Below are 19516 nucleotides of genomic sequence, written 5' to 3'. Positions count from 1 at the left end.
AATTCCAACCTCGATTAATACATTCCCCCGATTGGAGCGTGTGGTCCCTCACCTAAATTCTTACCAGACTTTTTTAATACCACGTGCTGTCAATAATTAATTATTGAACAATCAGTAACAATGCAATAAAAACACGATACTGTGCGATAGAAATATTGATGAATTATGCAGTACAGTAAATACAGCGTACACACATGCACTCACTGAACTGTATCTGCTTTCTAGAAACGTCCTGCTTCCTCTAGCATGGCGGGTGAAAGGAAACATGAGCTCATCACACACACACACACACACACACACACACACCCTTCACCTTCGCTATCACACACCAGCAGTCCATGCTGACAGCATATATAATCCCGCATATATTTCATATTGCCACACCCACAATCCTTTTTCTACCGAGCTTTGGTGACAGCGGTGGAGAGACGGGATGGGACAGGGCGCAGTGCGGTGAAACCGAACCCCGCGGGGTCGGAACGTCGGACAAACAGCATCCGGGAGGCCGTGGGGACGGGACGTCTTGCTGCTGCCTGTCACGATCGCTCATCTTCCACAGTCACAACTCCATCCCTCATACCAACATGCCTGAACATGGCAGAATACGGTAAAATGGGGTACATCAGCAGACATGAATTGCCCTTTCTATCCATGGGCTGGGGCGTCGGTGTCCCGCCGACTGTCCTTCCGGCCAAGCTCAACTCCGCCCAAGACACTAATTAGGTGTCCCGTCTTGATGAACGCTTTGTCTTGTTGTCTAATTAGCACAGCGTTCCTGCCAATTCTCTCGCGGCTCCGGATCCGCCAGAACCTGCTTTCTGATCCAACGCCCTCTGACCTCCGACCTTTCACACCTTGCAGCTTGATGCAAATTAATTAAAATTAAAAAAACCCCCAAAAAAACTCATCTCCAACTCGAGTAACAATAAAAGAAAAAAGTTCATTAATGAAACAAATTACACTACATTTTAATAAAGTGGAATTATAATAAGGCAAAAAAAAAATTATGAATGAATATCAAAATTGAAATCTATCTTTCTTTTGTTTGGTTTTTAATGAAAGCGTCCCTGAGTGATGGCTTGTCTTCGTCCCCGTCTTCTCAGGTCGGGGCGATCAGTAATGGCATGCTTCAAGTCGTCCTCGCCAGTGGGGCAGTGGTGGCCTAGCGGTTAAGGAAGCGGCCCCATAATCAGAAGGTTGCCGGTTCGAATCCCGATCCGCCAAGGTGCCACTGAGGTGCCACTGAGCAAAGCACCGTCCCCACACACTGCTCCCCGGGCGCCTGTCATGGCTGCCCACTGCTCACTCAGGGTGATGGGTTAAATGCAGAGGACAAATTTCACTCTGTGCACTGTGTGCTGTGCTGCTGTGTATCACGTGTGACAATCACTTCACATGTCTCATGTCTCGCCAAGCGAGCGCTGGGCCTTAATTAGACAAACACCCTAAAGATTGAGCATCAGACGCGGCGTCGGAGTCATTATCTCCACCGTCCCCGTCCCACGCCGCCACCCCGTCTCCCGCACCGTTGCTCTTTATCCTTCTGCTGCTTTTTTTCCCGTGGCCTGCCTCTCGCGCCGGGCGGAGAACGCAGATGAGAGGAGGGACGAGTGGAACAGGAGCGAGGGAGCAGGGAGGAGGAAAACAAGGAGGAACGGAGGAGGACGTGAGTGAAGTGAAGGTCTGAAACCCCGTTACTCGTTCATCCAGATCGTTATGTGTGCTGCATGCTACCGTGTGTGAGAATAAACATGTCCCACTGCATTTACATGCACGAGTGTTGCGTGGATGCATGTGTCCGTGTGTGTGTGTGTGTGTGTGTGTGTGCGCACTCGGTGAATGTGTATGTGGCTCATTAAACTCCCAGGGTGAGAGAAGTTCAAGAGTGTTCCTCACTGCTTGAGATGTTTAATGGTCTCTCCCATTCCCCTCAGTCACACACATCACACACACACACACACACACACACACAAACACACACAGGCCGAGTCCCGACTACACACTGCTGCCCTTCGCCTCAACCCACTTTAATAAACACCAGCACCTCCGTCAAACGCAGTGTGACCAGTTCAGTGCAGACTGCATCGCATCACGTAAAGTACACACGTCACTACACAACACACACATCGTACACGATTACAGAATGCATAACATGGATACAAGTCAACCCAGAACACACTACACTCTAACCAACATTACACAACCTGTACAAGACCCAAAACCTGTCCATTCCAACACACAACTACAAATCCCATCTACTCACAAACCAATATTACACAACCTGTACAAAACCCAAAACCTGTCCATTCCAACACACAACTACAAAACATATCTACTCATAAACCAACATTACACAACCTGTACACAACCCAAAACCTGTCCTATCCAACACACAACTTCAAATCCCATCTACACACAAACCAACATTACACAACCTGTATTCAACCCAAAACCTGTCCATTCCAACAGTCAACTACAATTCCTTTCTACACATAAACCAACCTTACACAACCTGTATGCAACCCAAAACCTATCCATTTCAACACACAACTACAAATCCCATCTACACTCAAACCAACATTACACAACCTGTACAAAACCCAAAACCTGTCCATTCCAACACACAACTACAAAACATATATACTCATAAACCAACATTACACAACCTGTACACAACCCAAAACCTGTCCTATCCAACACACAACTTCAAATCCCATCTACACACAAACCAACATTACACAACCTGTATACAACCCAAAACCTGTCCATTCCAACAGTCAACTACAATTCCTTTCTACACATAAACCAACCTTACACAACCTGTATACAACCCAAAACCTGTCCATTTCAACACACAACTTCAAATCCCATCTACACTCAAACCAACATTACACAACCTGTACAAAACCCAAAACCTGTCCATTCCAACACACAACTACAAAACATATCTACTCATAAACCAACATTACACAACCTGTACACAACCCAAAACCTGTCCTATCCAACACACAACTTCAAATCCCATCTACACACAAACCAACATTACACAACCTGTATTCAACCCAAAACCTGTCAATTTCAACACACAACTACAAATCCCATCTACACTCAAACCAACATTACACAATCTGTATACAACCCAAGACCTGTTCATTCCAACAGTCAACTATAATTCCTTTCTACACATAAACCAACATTACACAACCTGTACAAAACGCAAAACCCGTCCATTCCAACACACAACTCCAAAACATATCTACTCATAAACCACGATTATAACACCAGCCAACAACCCAAAACCTGTCCCTTCGAACACCTAACTACAAATCCCATCTACAAACAAACCAACACTACACAATTTGTAAACAACCCAAAACCTGTCCATTCCAACACACAACTACAAATCCCATCTACACACAAACCAATATTACACAACCTGTACAAAAGACAAAACCCATCCATTCCAGCACACAACTACAAATCCCATCTTCACACAAACCAACATTACACAACCTGTACAAAACCCAAAACCTGTCCATTCCAACACACAAATACAAATCCCATCTACACACAAACCATCATTATAAAACCAGCAACAGACCCAAAATCTGTCCATTCCAACACACAACTACAAACCCCATCTATAATAATAATAATAATAATAATAATAATAATAATATTAAAATTCTTATTATCTCATCCTACTGTTCCCTAAAGCATTTTCACACTTTGATAGCAACAGTCACAACTGAACAAAAGAACAATTTGTCAGATCAGTAGGCACCCCGACACTCAGGCCTCCCAGTGATTATTCTGATCGTGTTTACACACTGCAGACTGTAAAATTCATGTAAACTCGTGCTCGTCGAAATTCATCATTTCTGTGCTCTGTGATGGCGTCTCGTGGGGCCTTAATGGCTTCTAAGGCAAAATAATGAGCCCCTGTGTTCTTATACATAACACCGTGTGTGTGTGTGTGTGTGTGTGTGTGTGTAGGGTTTGTATATGCTTGTGAGTGTTCTCACCTCATTGATGAGAAACTGCAGCTGCAGCACTGCGGCGCCGCTCTCATGCTGGCAGTAGCAGTCGACTCCTGGCCGTCCCAGACTGATGACATCACACAGTTAAGGACAAGACCCTCATACAACATAATGAACAGAAATAATGTCATTCCGAGTGCTCTCCAGACGGAAGAGGGTGGGAAAATGAATAAACAAGGTATTTAGCATGTTATAAATGTTGGAGGCGTGGACAGTGGGAGAATCTGGAGAAAACCCACGCCATGCACAGCACGCAGACTCCGCCCACACGAGGCCCGAGCCGGGATTCCAACTCGCCACCCACCAGATGTGAGGCCCCACGTGTAATATAATATAATATAACATGTAAATAAAATTCTATTTGAATATTTCGAACCCTTGCTTGCAGTGCTCGCTTCCTGTGGATGAAATCTGCCATCTTTGTTTTTCTTTTCGAAGTCAAGAACGTGAAACGAGGGCTGAGAGTGGGCGGCGGTTCTAAATCAATAACGTTAAAGGGCCACGATTCCACCGATGCTCATCTTCATATCGGCGGTTCTAAAATCTGCCAAAGCCATTAGGGGTTGAGTGAAATCAGACGCGTTTTCCCAGAATTCAGGGCGCCCGAATTCTCCGTTATTACACACACACACACACACACACACACACACACACAGCATTCTGCAGAGCTCAGGCTCCATATTCTCAGTCCGGTGGGCAGGAAGTTTTCCCCTCGACCTCAGAGGCTCCCTCGTCCCTCGCCGCGCCACCGTTATTCAGCACAACAGAGAGAGAGTCCGCCCTGGCACCCCCCCCCCCTCCGCTTCCTCGCTTCTCCGAGAACATGCCCGAGGGAGAGAGAGGGCGCAGCGAGTGCACGCTGCCCATAATGCAACAGTAGCGCGTTAATAAATCCACCAACGGTTGCGGGAGAGAACTCTGCCCCCTCAATATTAATTACATCACACGTAGCTCTGATTTGGCCGTTCTGATTGGCTGAGACGACTTGTGGCAGTGATGACATCATGACCCAGTGACACTGCATCTCTTTAAACATCCTTGTTACATCAAGGTCACGTGACCGGCTGCTGCAGAATGACGCAACAACCGTCACAGTACAGAACTACCTCTCTAAAATAAGAACACACACAGACTTGCACAGCGAACAGGGGCACACACACACACACACACACACACACACACACTCGCGCACACACATGCACACACACGCATACACACACACACACACACACACACACGGACACACACACACGCGCACACACATGCACACACACGCATGCACACACACATGCGCGCACACACACGCACAGACACACACGCATGCACACACGCACGGACACACACGCACACACACGCATGCACACACGCACGGACACACACACACACGCACGGACACACATGCACACACACGCATGCACACGCACGCACACACGCATGGACACACACATGGACACACACACATGCACACAGACTGAGCACACCGAACACAGGCACATACACACACACACACACACACACACACACAGACATGCACACAGTTTAGCCTCAGGTGTGAAGAGAGAATGATGATAACCTTTTTGACATTTCCTACTCTGACATGAGCAACATATACACACACACACACACACACACACACCTATCACTCTTTAATACAACAAAGTGTTCATGCATGAGTGACTGTACAAGGGACATATTTCATTCTGATATCAAATATTGTGTGTGTGTGTGTGAGAGAGAGAGAGAGAGAGAGAGAGAGAGAGCGAGAAGGTTAATGCTGTGTTGCACTGGGCACTCAGCTTTCTCACAGGGGAATTCCTCTATTGATTTCTGCCCTGACTTTTCATTCCTTCTGGGCATGTGCACACACACACACACACACACACACACACACACACGCTCAGATCTCAGTTGGGCCTCAGGCGACCAGGACTGGGCTGTGGCATCATTCCTGACATCCTGCAGATGCATCAGGGACATGAGGAAAGTTCTCGCACGAGGTGGGAACCAGAAGAACCGAGAAATAAAAGCAGCAGGAGGCAGAAGAGCCCAGGCAGCTTCACCGAGACCCACGTTAATATTTGCGATCAGCATTTTTGCTCCTGGTGCAAACTAACTAGCGTCCAAACATCGTGTCCCGAAAAAGAGACGATTCGAGACGAGAGCTTCTAAAGGGTAAAAGTTGGGGTTTTGGGGTCCTCTCCCCTTGTCTGGTGGGGAGGTGCTGATGCTTTGCCTGCATGATTACGTCCTCGGCGCTTTTACCACACACACTCACACACACACACACACACTCACACACACACACACACACACACACTCACACTGAGCCAAATGAGGAAACACACCAGCTGACCTGTCTGGCGAACACGCGCAGAAACGGTCACGGATGACACCTCATTTTTCTGCTGCTGTTGCTGTGAGATGATCAGGGACGTTACGTAAAAGACAAACGGGACGTTGCGTAAAGACAAACGCTTTTCAATAAAGTGTCTCATTCGGCCGCCGATTACGCGACTTGGCGACAACGTCAGCGAAGGGGACGAGCGCAATCGCCTGTTTGCGTGGCGAGAGGAAGCGGTGAGTCACGGGCAGGAATAGAAGGAGGACGCGCTGGGGAGAAAACGAACGAGGAGGTGTTGGAGGGGTGAGTCAGAAAGGGGGGGACGAGGAAGAGGAGGAGGAGGAGGAGGAGAGGGAGGCTTAGAGTTGGCTTTGAAGCGGTGACTCAGAGGACGAGGAAGTGGGAGACGATGGCAGAGGTCACTGTGGCTGCCCGATTTGGACCGGAAACCCGAATTTGAACTGTTGAAAGTGACGTGACTGTCATTGCGAAATGCTGCACGGTGACGCGGTGAAACGTGTCCTCTGCTTTTAACCATCACCCTCGGTGAGCAGTGGGCAGCCAAGACAGGCGCCCGTGGAGCAGTGTGTGGGGACGGTGACATTTGACATTTACAGCATTTACCAGACGCCCTTATCCTTACAATCGGTAGTTACAGGGACAGTCCCCCCCTGGAGACACTCAGGATTAAGTGTCTTGCTCGGGGACATGATGGTAGTGAGTGGGATTTGAACCTGGGTCTAGAACCCGCTAGGCCACCACCACCCTGCTTTGCTCAGTGGCACCTTGGCGGGTCGGGATTCGAACCCGCAACCTTCTGATTTCGGGGCCGCTTCCTTAACCGCTAGACCACCACTGGCCAGGAAGGAGTTCATGAACGCTGAACAGTTAGGTTTAGGTTTAGGTTAAAGCCATAACGTGGTGGCCTTTGGACAGTTACCACTAAAGGCCACAGCCTGGCACGTCAGCGTTCTGCTGCGAAGAAACATTCTTATACACACGGAACCCAACGGAAATAAAACGTTAGGTCATGATGGTCGTTGTCAGATGGAGAACTTCGCGTTCATGAACCCCTTCCTGGTTTCCGTTTCGCTTGACATTTGAACGGAGCATCAGAACTGTTCACTACGCGCTAGAACTACGGAGTCAGATTTGTGCCAAAAATGTTGAACAAAACTTTCCTAAAACCAAACAAAAAAAACAACGACGTTGAAATGTAAAGTAAGCGGTCGGAATTCTGACAAGCTAAGTTTTTTCTTACATCTCGCTCTTTTTCACTTTCGTTTCGGTTGGACTTCTGGCCCTTTTCTCTCATGTGGGCGGGGCTTACTTTACATTTCAACGTCTTGCTTTTGTTCGATACAAGGAAAGTTTTCTGATTCACAAATCCGACTCCACATAAAACCACACTGAAACGGACGATCACACGACTGCACGTAATGACAACATGATGTTTCACTGCCATCTCGACACAGGGGTCAAGCAAAGCACTTAAAAAAACGCGAAACACACACACACACACACACACACACACAGAGAGTCTCTGATGTCGCCTCCCCAACCTCTCGGCTGTAATTTGTGCTCGCCGCCGTAAAGGTGCTGGCCATTAGTAACCTTTCCCAGAGTTCCTGCCTCCCCGCTGCCCCCGACGCGCCACAGAGGCCATAATGAGGGCGACCTTTACCAGCCATTAGGCCGCCCGTCCCCGCTTCGCAGTGTGTTGCTCGGTCCCCGCCCGCCCACTGACACACACCGGCGCGGACGGCGCGGGATTCCGCATTTCCAGCCTATTCCTAACTCAGTTATTTAGAAAAGTAGTATAAAATAACACACACACACACACACACACACACACTGTCTAGACTCATGCCGATGATGCTCCGCCCATTAAAACCGCCACCCCTCTTTAATGGGACATTATTGCGGCACGGGGAACTTACACAGCGGCCCGCAGGTCTTTTCTGTTTTGACGAACGCCGGGCGTGGCGTTTCGCTCGGACTCCACTACTAAGCGCCATGCCGTGGGCCGCAGCTTGAGCCGAGACTCAGTTCCGAACATTCTACATTTACATTTACAGCATTTACCAGTAGTTACAGGGACAGTCCCCCCCTGGAGGCACTCAGGGTTAAGTGTCTTGCTCAGGGACACGATGGTAGTAAGTGGGATTGGAACCTGGTTCTTCGGGTTCATAGGCGAGTGTGTTACACACTAGGCCACTACCACCCATTGTGGTCTCAGAACGGAGAGACGTTTTGTCTCTCGTCGATTCTGTGTCTCATGGCGGGACAGGGACAAGGTCTCATTTGCACACGGCAGCCCCTCATTGGCTGTGATGTGCTGGACACTGATAGGGTTCAGCTTGACTCCTTAATGGCTGTCTATTAATGCGCGTGAGGGCTTAATAACCGAGTGTCACTCGGCAGCCTTTTCTTGGGTGGGAATGTTACGTCCTGTCATTGTCTATCTGTTCTTCTTTGAGTGAATGAGACGTGCGTATCTCTCTCTTTCTCTCTCTGTGTGTGTGTGTGTGTGTGTGTGTGTTTGCTCTGTTTTTTTAAATTTTTGTCCTGTTAGGATAATTGCCCATAGGGGACAGGACAGCGTGTTCCACTGACGGAGACAGAGAGACAGATGGCTGCATCAGTGGGACAAATTAGAGAGGACAAAATAACCATTATTACAGAACACACACCCTCTCCTGAGAGGCAGTTGCTCTCTTTCTCTCTCTCTTTCTCTCTCTCTCTCCCACACACACACACACACACACACACACATTGTTGGATCCTTGTGGTAATTGCGGAAACGTACTTTATAAAGCAGCTTGCAATAAAACGCTTCTGCTTAATTGGTTCCTAGAAATGATCCATCAGTGTTTTGTCGTTTGTACGTTTTTCACTGTAATTCGGTGTTTCTGCCCTTTTTTGAGGACATCGCTGGGATTAAATTCATATTCGGATTAAAATGTCAGTATTCACACGTTTCTAGGCCCGTATATAGTGTCGTATAAGGAAATGTCACTTTGGAAGAAAGCTGCCTGACTTTGAACGTGCAAATGACAAGTGACCGAGGCAACTTGATATCAACAAATCAATACATTTTCTCCAAAAGCTGTTATAACAGATAAAACAGAATGGAAGTTAAAGTGAAAGTGAAGTGATTGTCACATGTGATACACAGCAGCACAGCACACGGTGCACACAGTGAAATTTGTCCTCTGTATTTAACCATCACCCTGAGTGAGCAGTGGGCACCATGACAGGCGCACGGGGAGCAGTGTGTGGGGGACGGTGCTTTGCTCAGTGGCACCTCAGTGGCACCTTGGCGGATCGGGATTCGAACCGGCAACCTTCTGATTATGGGGCCGCTTCCTTAACCGCTAGGCCACCGCTTTCCCATAAACGGCAGCAAATTAATTTTTAATGTACTGATTATGATTATTAGGGCTGTCAAATGATTAAAAATCGGTATTAGTGTACAATAATTTCAACAGCTGTATTAAAAATGACATGCAGTATGGTCCAAAAGTTTAGAAATGTCCTTGTTTTTCATGAAAAATTCGTTTAAGTGCACCAGATACTGTACTAGAGTGAAATTTTTATTGATTGTTATATCAGTGTCACTGTTTTTAGCTACACTGAGATCGTCACCCTAATAATATATCAAGTGATCGACTTGCATTAGTGAACACAGCATCATTGCACTTGCACTCAAGAATATGTCTCTTGCATTTATGTAAATATTCCCTAAACTTTTGAAGGATTGTGTATTTACAAATTGTTATTTAATATGGTATGCACATAGACACACACACACACACACATACACACACAGAGACAGCCTTAAAATTGTCCTATGACACTTTACCAACAAATTCTGATCATGTTATCCATCAAGTCATCCACCCGTCCACCTATCCATCATATTTCTTCTGTGTGCGTGACAGGGTTTGTCCTGCAGGTGGCATTTAATGAAAAAGAGATCAAAGCCACCAACCCACACACCGACACAGACTGACATGCTTACACACACACACACACACACACACACACACACACACACACACACACACACAGAGAGAGACACACACAGAGTCCTATTTTGTCGATCTACGATTCAGACAATATATCAGGATTATGGGGTTTGAGTTGAGAAGAAAACCCACAGAGCTTCATTTTTGAGTTGTGCCAGGGAACCTGGAGATTCATTGTGGGAGATGTGAGGCCGCATGTGAACACTTCCTTCATCTCGTCTTGGCCAGGCCTGCGAATTCTAACACCCTTCTGCTTCAGTCAGGACCAAAAACAATTACTCCTGTCAAGAGAGAGTGTGTGTGTGTGTGTGTGTGTGTGTGTGTGTGAGCCACACGCTCGTCGCTCAGTGCACATCTGGTCAGAGCTGGGTCTAATCTCACCAGACAAGCAGACAAGCCCACAACTCCATCACCGTGACAACCGAGAGCGAGACAGACTGAAGCAGAAAGGGAGGAGAACGCCAACCGAAAAAAAAAACAACAAAGCAAGTAAACATGTTCTGGCCGACCGAGATCGGACAAACACGGCCAGAACTCAGAAAAGTGAACAGCACGTACGAAATGTACAGATGTGTAAAGTTTACACCCCAACAGGGCAGCTACACTGCCTGATATAAGCAGAAAGGCGGCATGTCAGCACCCAGTCGGACATGCTGTGTTTCAGGATGGGGACAGTAGTCCGATTAAAGCGCATTTGACACCCGTGCCATGTAGTCCCCGTTAAACGAGGGAGAGGACTATATAAGACCCCGTAATCAGAAGGTTGCTGGTTCGAATCCCGATCCACCAAGGTGCCACTGAGCAAAGCACCGTCCCCACACACTGCTCCTGTCATGGTGCCCACTGCTCACTCAGGGTGATGGGTTAAATGCAGAGGACAAATTTCACTGTGTGCACCGTGTGTTATGCTGCTGTGTATAACATGTGACAATCACTTCACTTAATGACCCCTGAGTCCTAATAAAAAACGAGTCCAGCTTTCCAACCGGAAACCGCCCAGCTGTAGGGTCACATATGCAGACACACAAGTTGCACAACGAAAGAGAAGGTTGTGCGTTTGTTTTAAGTTGGTCCTTCTTAGGACGATGCTAGCTTTTTTTTTGTATGTGTGTATGTGTGTGTTCTCTGCCTGTGCGCTCCTCTCCTGCTCCTGGCCGGTGTAATCTGTAATTGCCTGTCTGCATCCCCTGATAAACAGCCATGTAGCACTTCCTTATCTCACCCAGGGGGCGGGGCCACCTGTCAAGGGGGACGTGTCGGGAATGAAAAGGCAAAGATGGGTGCGGAGGGGTAAATTAATCACGCGACGTGCACCACGCGTGTGATGTGTGTGTGAGTGCGAGAGGGAGATGGAATAAGACAGACATCGCCGTAAAACCGGAGTATCTCCAATGCTTATTATCTTCCCGTATGTCCATCCACACCCCTGCCCACCCCCCACGCTCCGAAAGACGAGCAAACACAATAAAGCAGCAGCATAACTGCCTCTCACACACAGACACACACAGACACACACACACAATCAGTGGTGAAAATGCCCTGTAATGCGTTTCTGTCAGGTCCCGTCTCCCCTGTAGGGACGCTGGCGGAGCGGTAATTATGTTTCTGAGATGAGTTTGTTTGTGTCTCTTTGGCTCCGTATCTGCTGTTGCGTGTCTTTGTGGACAATGTCACCACCGAATCGGGGAATGAAGCCTAATTCGCACACACGCATGCACTTCCGTGATTTTTAATGCCTACGTACGTTTTGCTGTGTGCATAAATAATATCTGGCGGCAAAAGAAGATGTAAAGTGATACGTAGTAAAATATGTCATAAAAGTCTCACTTTCAAAATATGAACACAAAGACTGTTTTTAACTGGCTGTCAACATCATCCACACTGCAAAAAAATCCGGTGTTAAACTTTACATTCTATTCCATTGTAATTAGTGCCGTTTGTAGGGACTTCACTTTTGTGGGGCAGCGGTGGCCTGGCGGTTAAGGAAGCGGCCCCGTAATCAGAAGGTTTCCGGTTCAAATCCCCATCCGCTGAGGTGCCACTGAGCAAAGCGCCGTCCCCACACACTGCTCCCCGGGCGACTGTCATGGCTGCCCACTGCTCACCAAGGGTGATGGGTTAAATGCAGAGGACAAATTTCACTGTGTGCACCGTGTGCTGTGCTGCAGTGTATCACAATGACAACCACTTCACTTTCTTCTTCTTATTTGCTTCACGTTTGCATTCTGAGTATATATCAGAGTTACATGTATTCTGTCATTCATCACTAGAGCAGCATAACACTGCAGCGCAGCACACGGTGACACAGTGAAACGTGTCCTCTGTATTTAACCGTCACCCTTGGTGACAGTGGGCACCACGACAGGCGCCCGGGGAGCAGTGTGTGGGGACGGCACCTTCATCAAGGGGACCTCAGTGGCACCTTGGCGGTTTTGGGGCTACCACTGTCCCACATTGGTGATCAGAGGGAAACCGCACTGATACAAAATAATTTCATCAATGATTTCAATTATTTCCTTATTGATGCCTGAAATTTGTAAAAATATATTTCAATATTAAATATAATACATCATGACATCATAGGAGGGTGGACATAGCTGAGTGCTAAAGAGGACCACATACTTACTACAGTAGCCTGCAAAACTCTCTCACACACACACACACTCACACACACACTCCTCACCAGGCCTCTCCATCTCCCGGCAGGTCTGGAGGTAGCACTGAGCAGCGTTGTGTAATGCTGACGTCAGCGTTATGTAATCTGTGGCCCTGTGAGACGCTGACTTGACGAGTTTAATGTAATTCTAGGGTCTTCTTCACCTCGCGTGAGGTCAAACTAAACTGTGATTCAGCAAACAGAACCGAAACACACACACATGCACACACACACACACACACAGAACGTGTGTTGGAAGGTCATTTAAACTTGAAGGTCTTTCTTGCGAAACACCACACGTCTCCAAACACCATCTGCCACGAAGCTCCGCACAATTCACCCCTCAGCGCCAGCCGCCGACCAATAGGAGGCGTGCGTGAGTGCGTGGTGGGCGGGGCCTCCTGGCACTAGTTACAGGGGTAGGTGGGACTGGGACGTCAATTTAAGTGTCCTCTGAACAAATCTGTTCCAGTGGCACTGAAATGCCATGACATGTTAATATAATCTGAGATGAAATGCTGCGCGCGCGTGTGTGTGTGTCTGTGTGTGTGTGTGCGTGTGTGTGTAGCTCCAGGCGCATCACCTCCTACACGTGCTTCAGCATCCATACATAACAGGATCTTACACACACACACACACACACACACACACACACACACACACAAACACACTCAGAGAGAGACACAGAAAGCAGAGATGACGGCCGCCCATGTCCTGATTCTGTAAACAGCGCTGGTCCACAGCGCCACAACATAAATATTAAATATCGCCGTTCATATTTAGGTCACGTGGAGGAAGTCATTTCACGTTTTGCAGGTTGCTGTGTTTGCCGAAGCATGATTTCAAGTTCTTTGTGTGTGTGTGTGTGTGTGTGTGTGTGTGTGTGAATCATTTGCAGAAAGTGCTGCTTTGTTTTTCTTTCCCATTACTGAATTACCCAGCCATTTTACATATATTGCTGTTATACATATTATTTTTACTGCATTAAACTTTGCTGATGCTTCCTGAAGGCAGAATCGATGCTGCTAATCCTGGAATTGATGTCACGGTGCAAGCATTATAGGATAGTCCCCAAACATGCACACACACACACATACACACACACACACACACACTTTATTCAGAATAAGATTTTATAACAATATCACAGTGACCTAAATATGATCATGACCATCATGTAACACATAACAAACTTCACCATGTATGGAAACTGCTTCTCAAATTTAGAACAACACACACACACATTTAGAACTGGGTGGTGGTAGCCTAGTGGGTAACACACCTGCCTATGAACCAGAAGACCCAGGTTCAAACCGCACTCACTACCATTGTGTCCCTGAGCAAGACACTTAACCCTGAGTGTCTCTAGGGGGGACTGTGCCTGTAACTACTGAGTGTAAGTCATCTGAAAAATGCTGTAAATCTAAATTTAGAACAAGACACACACACACAACCTCCTCACCAGGCCTCACCAAGACGTCACCAGTAAAAGACGTCGATTTTACATCGAATGGGCAACTTATTCCCAGGATCTCTTTTCCGAACATGGGCTGAATTTCCCGGGCGCTGTGGGTCCATGTTCACCAATCTCAGAAATAGAACAGAAGCGAGAAGTGAACAGAAGCGAGCATCTTGTCTCCCACACACCCTACTTCCTCATTCTAGATGATTTAAACCCCCTCCTGTCAATACGTCCAGGTGTAGCGGTCCTCTCTGTCTCCTCCGTCCCCCACTAATACTGACACGCAGGTTAATTCAAGCCTCCTGATCGATGCTGATGAAAAAGGGGCGAAGAATTCATATAAGTGGCCTTATTCTGGTGCCTTCTTATCATCTTCTGGAGTACGATCTCTTTCACCGACCGAGCAGAAGACAGATAGGGGGGTTTAGAGAAGCACGGTGCCTGACCGTCTGTTAATATTTCACTCCTTCACCTTGAGGAGGGTTAGGCCACCATGAAAGTTGTCAACATGTGAAGGGCCCAGTCACACCATGATAACCCGTCAACACGGGACGTGGCCTCGGTGAGAGCCTCAAATTACACGGGTCTTCTGACTGTCACGTGGCAGCCACCCATCACAACAGCAATCTGTGTGTGTAATCTGTGTGTCATTCCATCATCACTCACAGGTGCAGTGGTGGCCTAGCGGTTAAGGAAGCGGCCCCGTAATCAGAAGGTTGCCGGTTCGAATCCCGATCCGCCAAGGTGCCACTGAGGTGCCACTGAGCAAAGCACCGTCCCCACACACTGCTCCCCGGGCGCCTGTCATGGCTGCCCACTGCTCACCAAGGGTGATGGGTTAAATGCAGAGGACAAATTTCATTGTGTGCACCGTGTGCTGTGCTGCTGTGTATCACAATGACAATCACTTCACTCGGAAATCCATTACCTGGGATGGTGCCTTCGGAATTAGCCTGTTAGCATGCTAACTCCATCGAACCTTTAAGAGCACCAACCAAAGTGTGAGCCCTGAACTAAAGTCCCCCTGAACCGGCAAGTAACATGCAAAACCACACAATAATGACACATAATGAGAGTATTATGGCGGTAATGACAGTGGTGATCATGATGCCAGTAATTTTGCACCGCAGAATTAATGGCGACATTATTAGAATGAAGTTCTCTGGGGCCCACGGTGGTGAGTAGAATTACATGACGAGGAGAACTGGGCTTTCAGATGGTGCTGGAAATGAATGCAGGCGTAGGAGAAGCCGGATGGACAATTAAAGGGGTAAAAAGCTGGTGTGGGGCCGCTATTTTCCTGCTGCTTCATGCAGGTGGGAGGTCATTTACATTTACGGCATTTCTCAGACGTCCTTATCCAGAGCAACTTACAATCAGTAGTTACAGGGACAGTCCCCCCTGGAGACACTGCTCAGGGACACGATGGTAGTAAGTGGGGTTTGAACCTGGGTCTTCATAGGCGAGTGTGTTACCCACTAGGCCACTACCACCCTGGTCAGATTCACCAGAGCACCAGTCAGACTGGGTGGTTCTGGGTGGTCACTGCTCATCTTCAGAAAACAGATGAAAGGTAAGAAGCATGTCCTGGATCATATGGAAATCTCTGATGTCCTCATAACGTTTACAACAGCACATTGTGTGTCACGTGCCTCGTTTTACTTCGTAGCGTGTGGAGTTGTAATTATGTAGTTATAATTATACTGGCTGATCTGTTTCCTCTTGAATATTAATCTCTCCTGAACACGTGTCACTTTAATTTTCCCAGTGGCAGATCTTCACCTGACCTGGAAAGCGAGTGTGTGGTGATTATGATGATGATGATGATGCTGGATGAAATGTGGCCTGTGGTGTGACGGGTTTTGATGAAACACAGAGACTCTTTTGCCAGGTTTGTCAGAAGAGGCACCAGCTTCATCTGCCGCTCAGCTTCTCGCTCTTATTCCATCAAGACCAGGCTGCAGATAAAACAAGGACCTGTTGCCTCACTGTGGCAAGAACTCAATTTCCATTTCCAACTGTGTCTGTGTGTGTGTGTGTTTTATCACATTTGCAGAAGGGAGCAGGAGAAAATTGCAATTTCTGACTACATGGCAGAAGTGGCAACACGCTAAACACACACACACACACACACACACACACACACACACACACACACACACACACACACATCCCACAGGTCTCCAATCATGGCTCTGTTCATTAGTAGATTGGAATAATGGAAAATCTCTGAGAAGCCAGACTCTCACAGGAGCTTAGGGGTTGTTTGTTGGCATTCAGTCACACACACACACACACACACACACACACACACGAACACATAAATATACACACGGCCCAAGGGTAACCCTCTTGTGAAGTGTTACTCAGCCTGCGCTGTTTTCACTGCATCTTTCGCGGATTCCCAGAGGTCAACACACGACTACACCTGCTCTCTCTCTCTCTCTCTCTCTCTCTCTCTTTCTCTCACACACACACACACGCACACACACACACCAGGAGTGACATGTATACTGAAACGCATGTACATAAAACACTGTGTATATATGCAGACACACACACACGCACACACAAACACACCAGGAGTAACATATATACTGAAACACATGTACATAAAACACTGTGTATATATGCAGACACACACACACACACACACACACACACACTGAACACATGTTCTGCTCTCTGGCTGGACGTCTGTCAGCAATCGAGTGTTCTTGCCGACAGGAAGAACATTGAACCGTTGCTCGTGTGTCAGTGAACCGCGGGCTGGGGGAGGGGAGAGAGAGCGCACACACACGCATACATACATGTATGTATACACACATTGTTGACGAGGACTGAGTATGATTTTGTGTATCATGTCAGATATTAAAAGGAATAACTGTTTATAACTTATTACCTTCCTTAATTTAAATCAAGTACAAAAAACAACAACTCCAATGAAAAGGACAAACGTACAAATCCACAACGAGACGGAGCCGGGGCGAAGCAGCCGCAGCCAAACGCACGAGAGTCCGAATGCGATTTTATCGGCGAGACGCGAACGGCAGCACGACTGTAACCAGTTTATTGCCGGTGATGTAATGCTGGACCAGAGGCACTAACTGGGTTACGAAGCGCTGAGTGAACAACCTACAGCAGGAGATGTGCAGCGGTGTGTGTGTGTGTGTGTGTGTGTGTGTGTGTTACCATGGACCGCCCCCATCGCGTCGTAAACCTACATTGTTTTCGTCCAGAAAAACAGGCTCACCGACCCCGTCCCGTCAGAACGGCACCGCGAAGCTCCGCCCCTCGGCACACTCTGAAACAACGCAATGAATTATGGGATAGGCTGGGCCACGAAGCGGCAATCTAATGATTGCTCCTCAGCCTGGGAGAAGGAGAACTCGAGAGTCGGTGAGAGCGCGGAACCCTCCGTAACCACGAACCCAACATCGATCTCCCACGGCAGGTTCCCCTCAGAGCCTCTCACCCAAGGTGCAATCAGAGCGTGTGTGTGTGTGTGTGTGTGTGTGTTTAATTGCAATCATTTCTCAGACGGGCCAAAGAGCCACTTTATTTCCGTCCCCCCCCCCGCAGTCCCTCATTACGACATCGAGGTTCTTCTCCTGACCGGCGCCTGTTGGCCAATCATCTGCCGCCCCTGTCACACCCCGCAATCACCTCCAGATGCGGGGTCCACGGCGGTCCTGAGAACCCACGGCCACCCGACCGACGGCACACGGATACGAAGTCGGGACGGAAAACGTCTCCGCCAACAGATCGATTCGGCACAGTGACATTTTTCATTTTCAACCGTCCTGAAATTAAATAAGAGGAATAATGCCGTTCATACTTTAATAAAAACAGAAGCAGAGAGCAGCGAAATGCACACACACACACACACACAGCTGTGAATAGAGTGTGTGTTTAGCAGTGTGTTAATATTCACAACACTCATTCGATTCAGTTTTAATTAGAGGCACAAGCCAGAAAAGCGGCACCAGCCATCAGATAAAGACTCATTCTGCAGCAGAGCGCATTACTGCTCCTGCATGAGATGCCGAGGCTCCATCTTCATCAGAAAACTCTCCTCCGGTTCTGTTCTCGTTTGGGGCGTGTGATGTGTCATTTTTACCGCCATCGTACCGTTCACACAGGCGCATCTCGCCCCATGATGTTACGATGACAGCATTTATGTCTTCTGTGTTTGTGAAAGTGACGCGATTGTCATTGTGAGACACTGCAGCGACACGGTGACACATACGTGTCCTCTGTACGGGAGCAGTGTGTGGGGACGGATTCGAACCGGCGACCTTCTGATAACGGGGCCGCTTCCTACACCGCTAGGCCACCGCTGTTTACAGAACTATCCAAACAGGAAGAGGCAGCTTGCTGGTCACTGCAGAGCAGGAACTAACTACCCACCCAGCCCAAAGTGCTAGTTTTTTAAAAGGGGAGGAGCTTGTAGGTATGATTGACAGCTCCCCTCGTCACCAATTCTTCATCAGCATCAGCACGGACTCTTATCCTCCACAGAAAAAGAAAGAAAACCCGTGGAGGAGAGTGGCGCTTGTTGCACCACGTGGGGACGAGGCGCTTGTGCCATGGGTGGACACTCTATCTTGACGACGGTTGCTATGCGGTGACCTGAGTGGCCGCGGCCTGGGCAGCGGGCGGCTGGTAATTGCTCTTTTTCGTGAATTTGCACGAAAATAGGAAGCCCCCCCCCCCCCCCTTTCCCGGCAGCTCCATGAGCACCTGTTGTTTGTGGATAAAAGGCGGCGGCCGCAGGACAAACACCGCCGAGTGGCAGCTGCGCCGTGCGGGGACAGAAGTGGCGGCCGGCAGCTGGGCCTCGCGCGCCGATAATGATGACTGCATTACCGCCGGAGGGACACGGCGGCTCGCCGCCATCACCCACGCCCCTAACGCGGGGCCGGGCTCGGGGGACCACCTTTTTACATCCAACATTCTGCTGCCGTTTCCTCAAAATAAAAAAGC

The 19516-nt window shown here is 48.2% G+C and overlaps 1 protein-coding gene across 1 annotated transcript in view; it reads right to left on the bottom strand.

The window, feature by feature from the left end:
- The window catches only part of LOC114774314 (syntaxin-binding protein 5-like), a 62104-nt gene that overhangs the window by 29039 nt on the left and 13549 nt on the right, over positions 1-19516 (bottom strand). The window contains exon 3 of the mRNA XM_028966239.1: positions 4026-4107. Within this exon, the coding sequence (XP_028822072.1) occupies positions 4026-4107 (82 nt within the window). The remainder of the gene's footprint in view (positions 1-4025; positions 4108-19516) is intronic.

Source organism: Denticeps clupeoides, unplaced genomic scaffold, assembly GCF_900700375.1.
Source record: "Denticeps clupeoides unplaced genomic scaffold, fDenClu1.1, whole genome shotgun sequence".
Lineage (NCBI taxonomy): Eukaryota > Metazoa > Chordata > Actinopteri > Clupeiformes > Denticipitidae > Denticeps > Denticeps clupeoides.
This window is presented reverse-complemented; position numbering and strand designations above follow the sequence as displayed.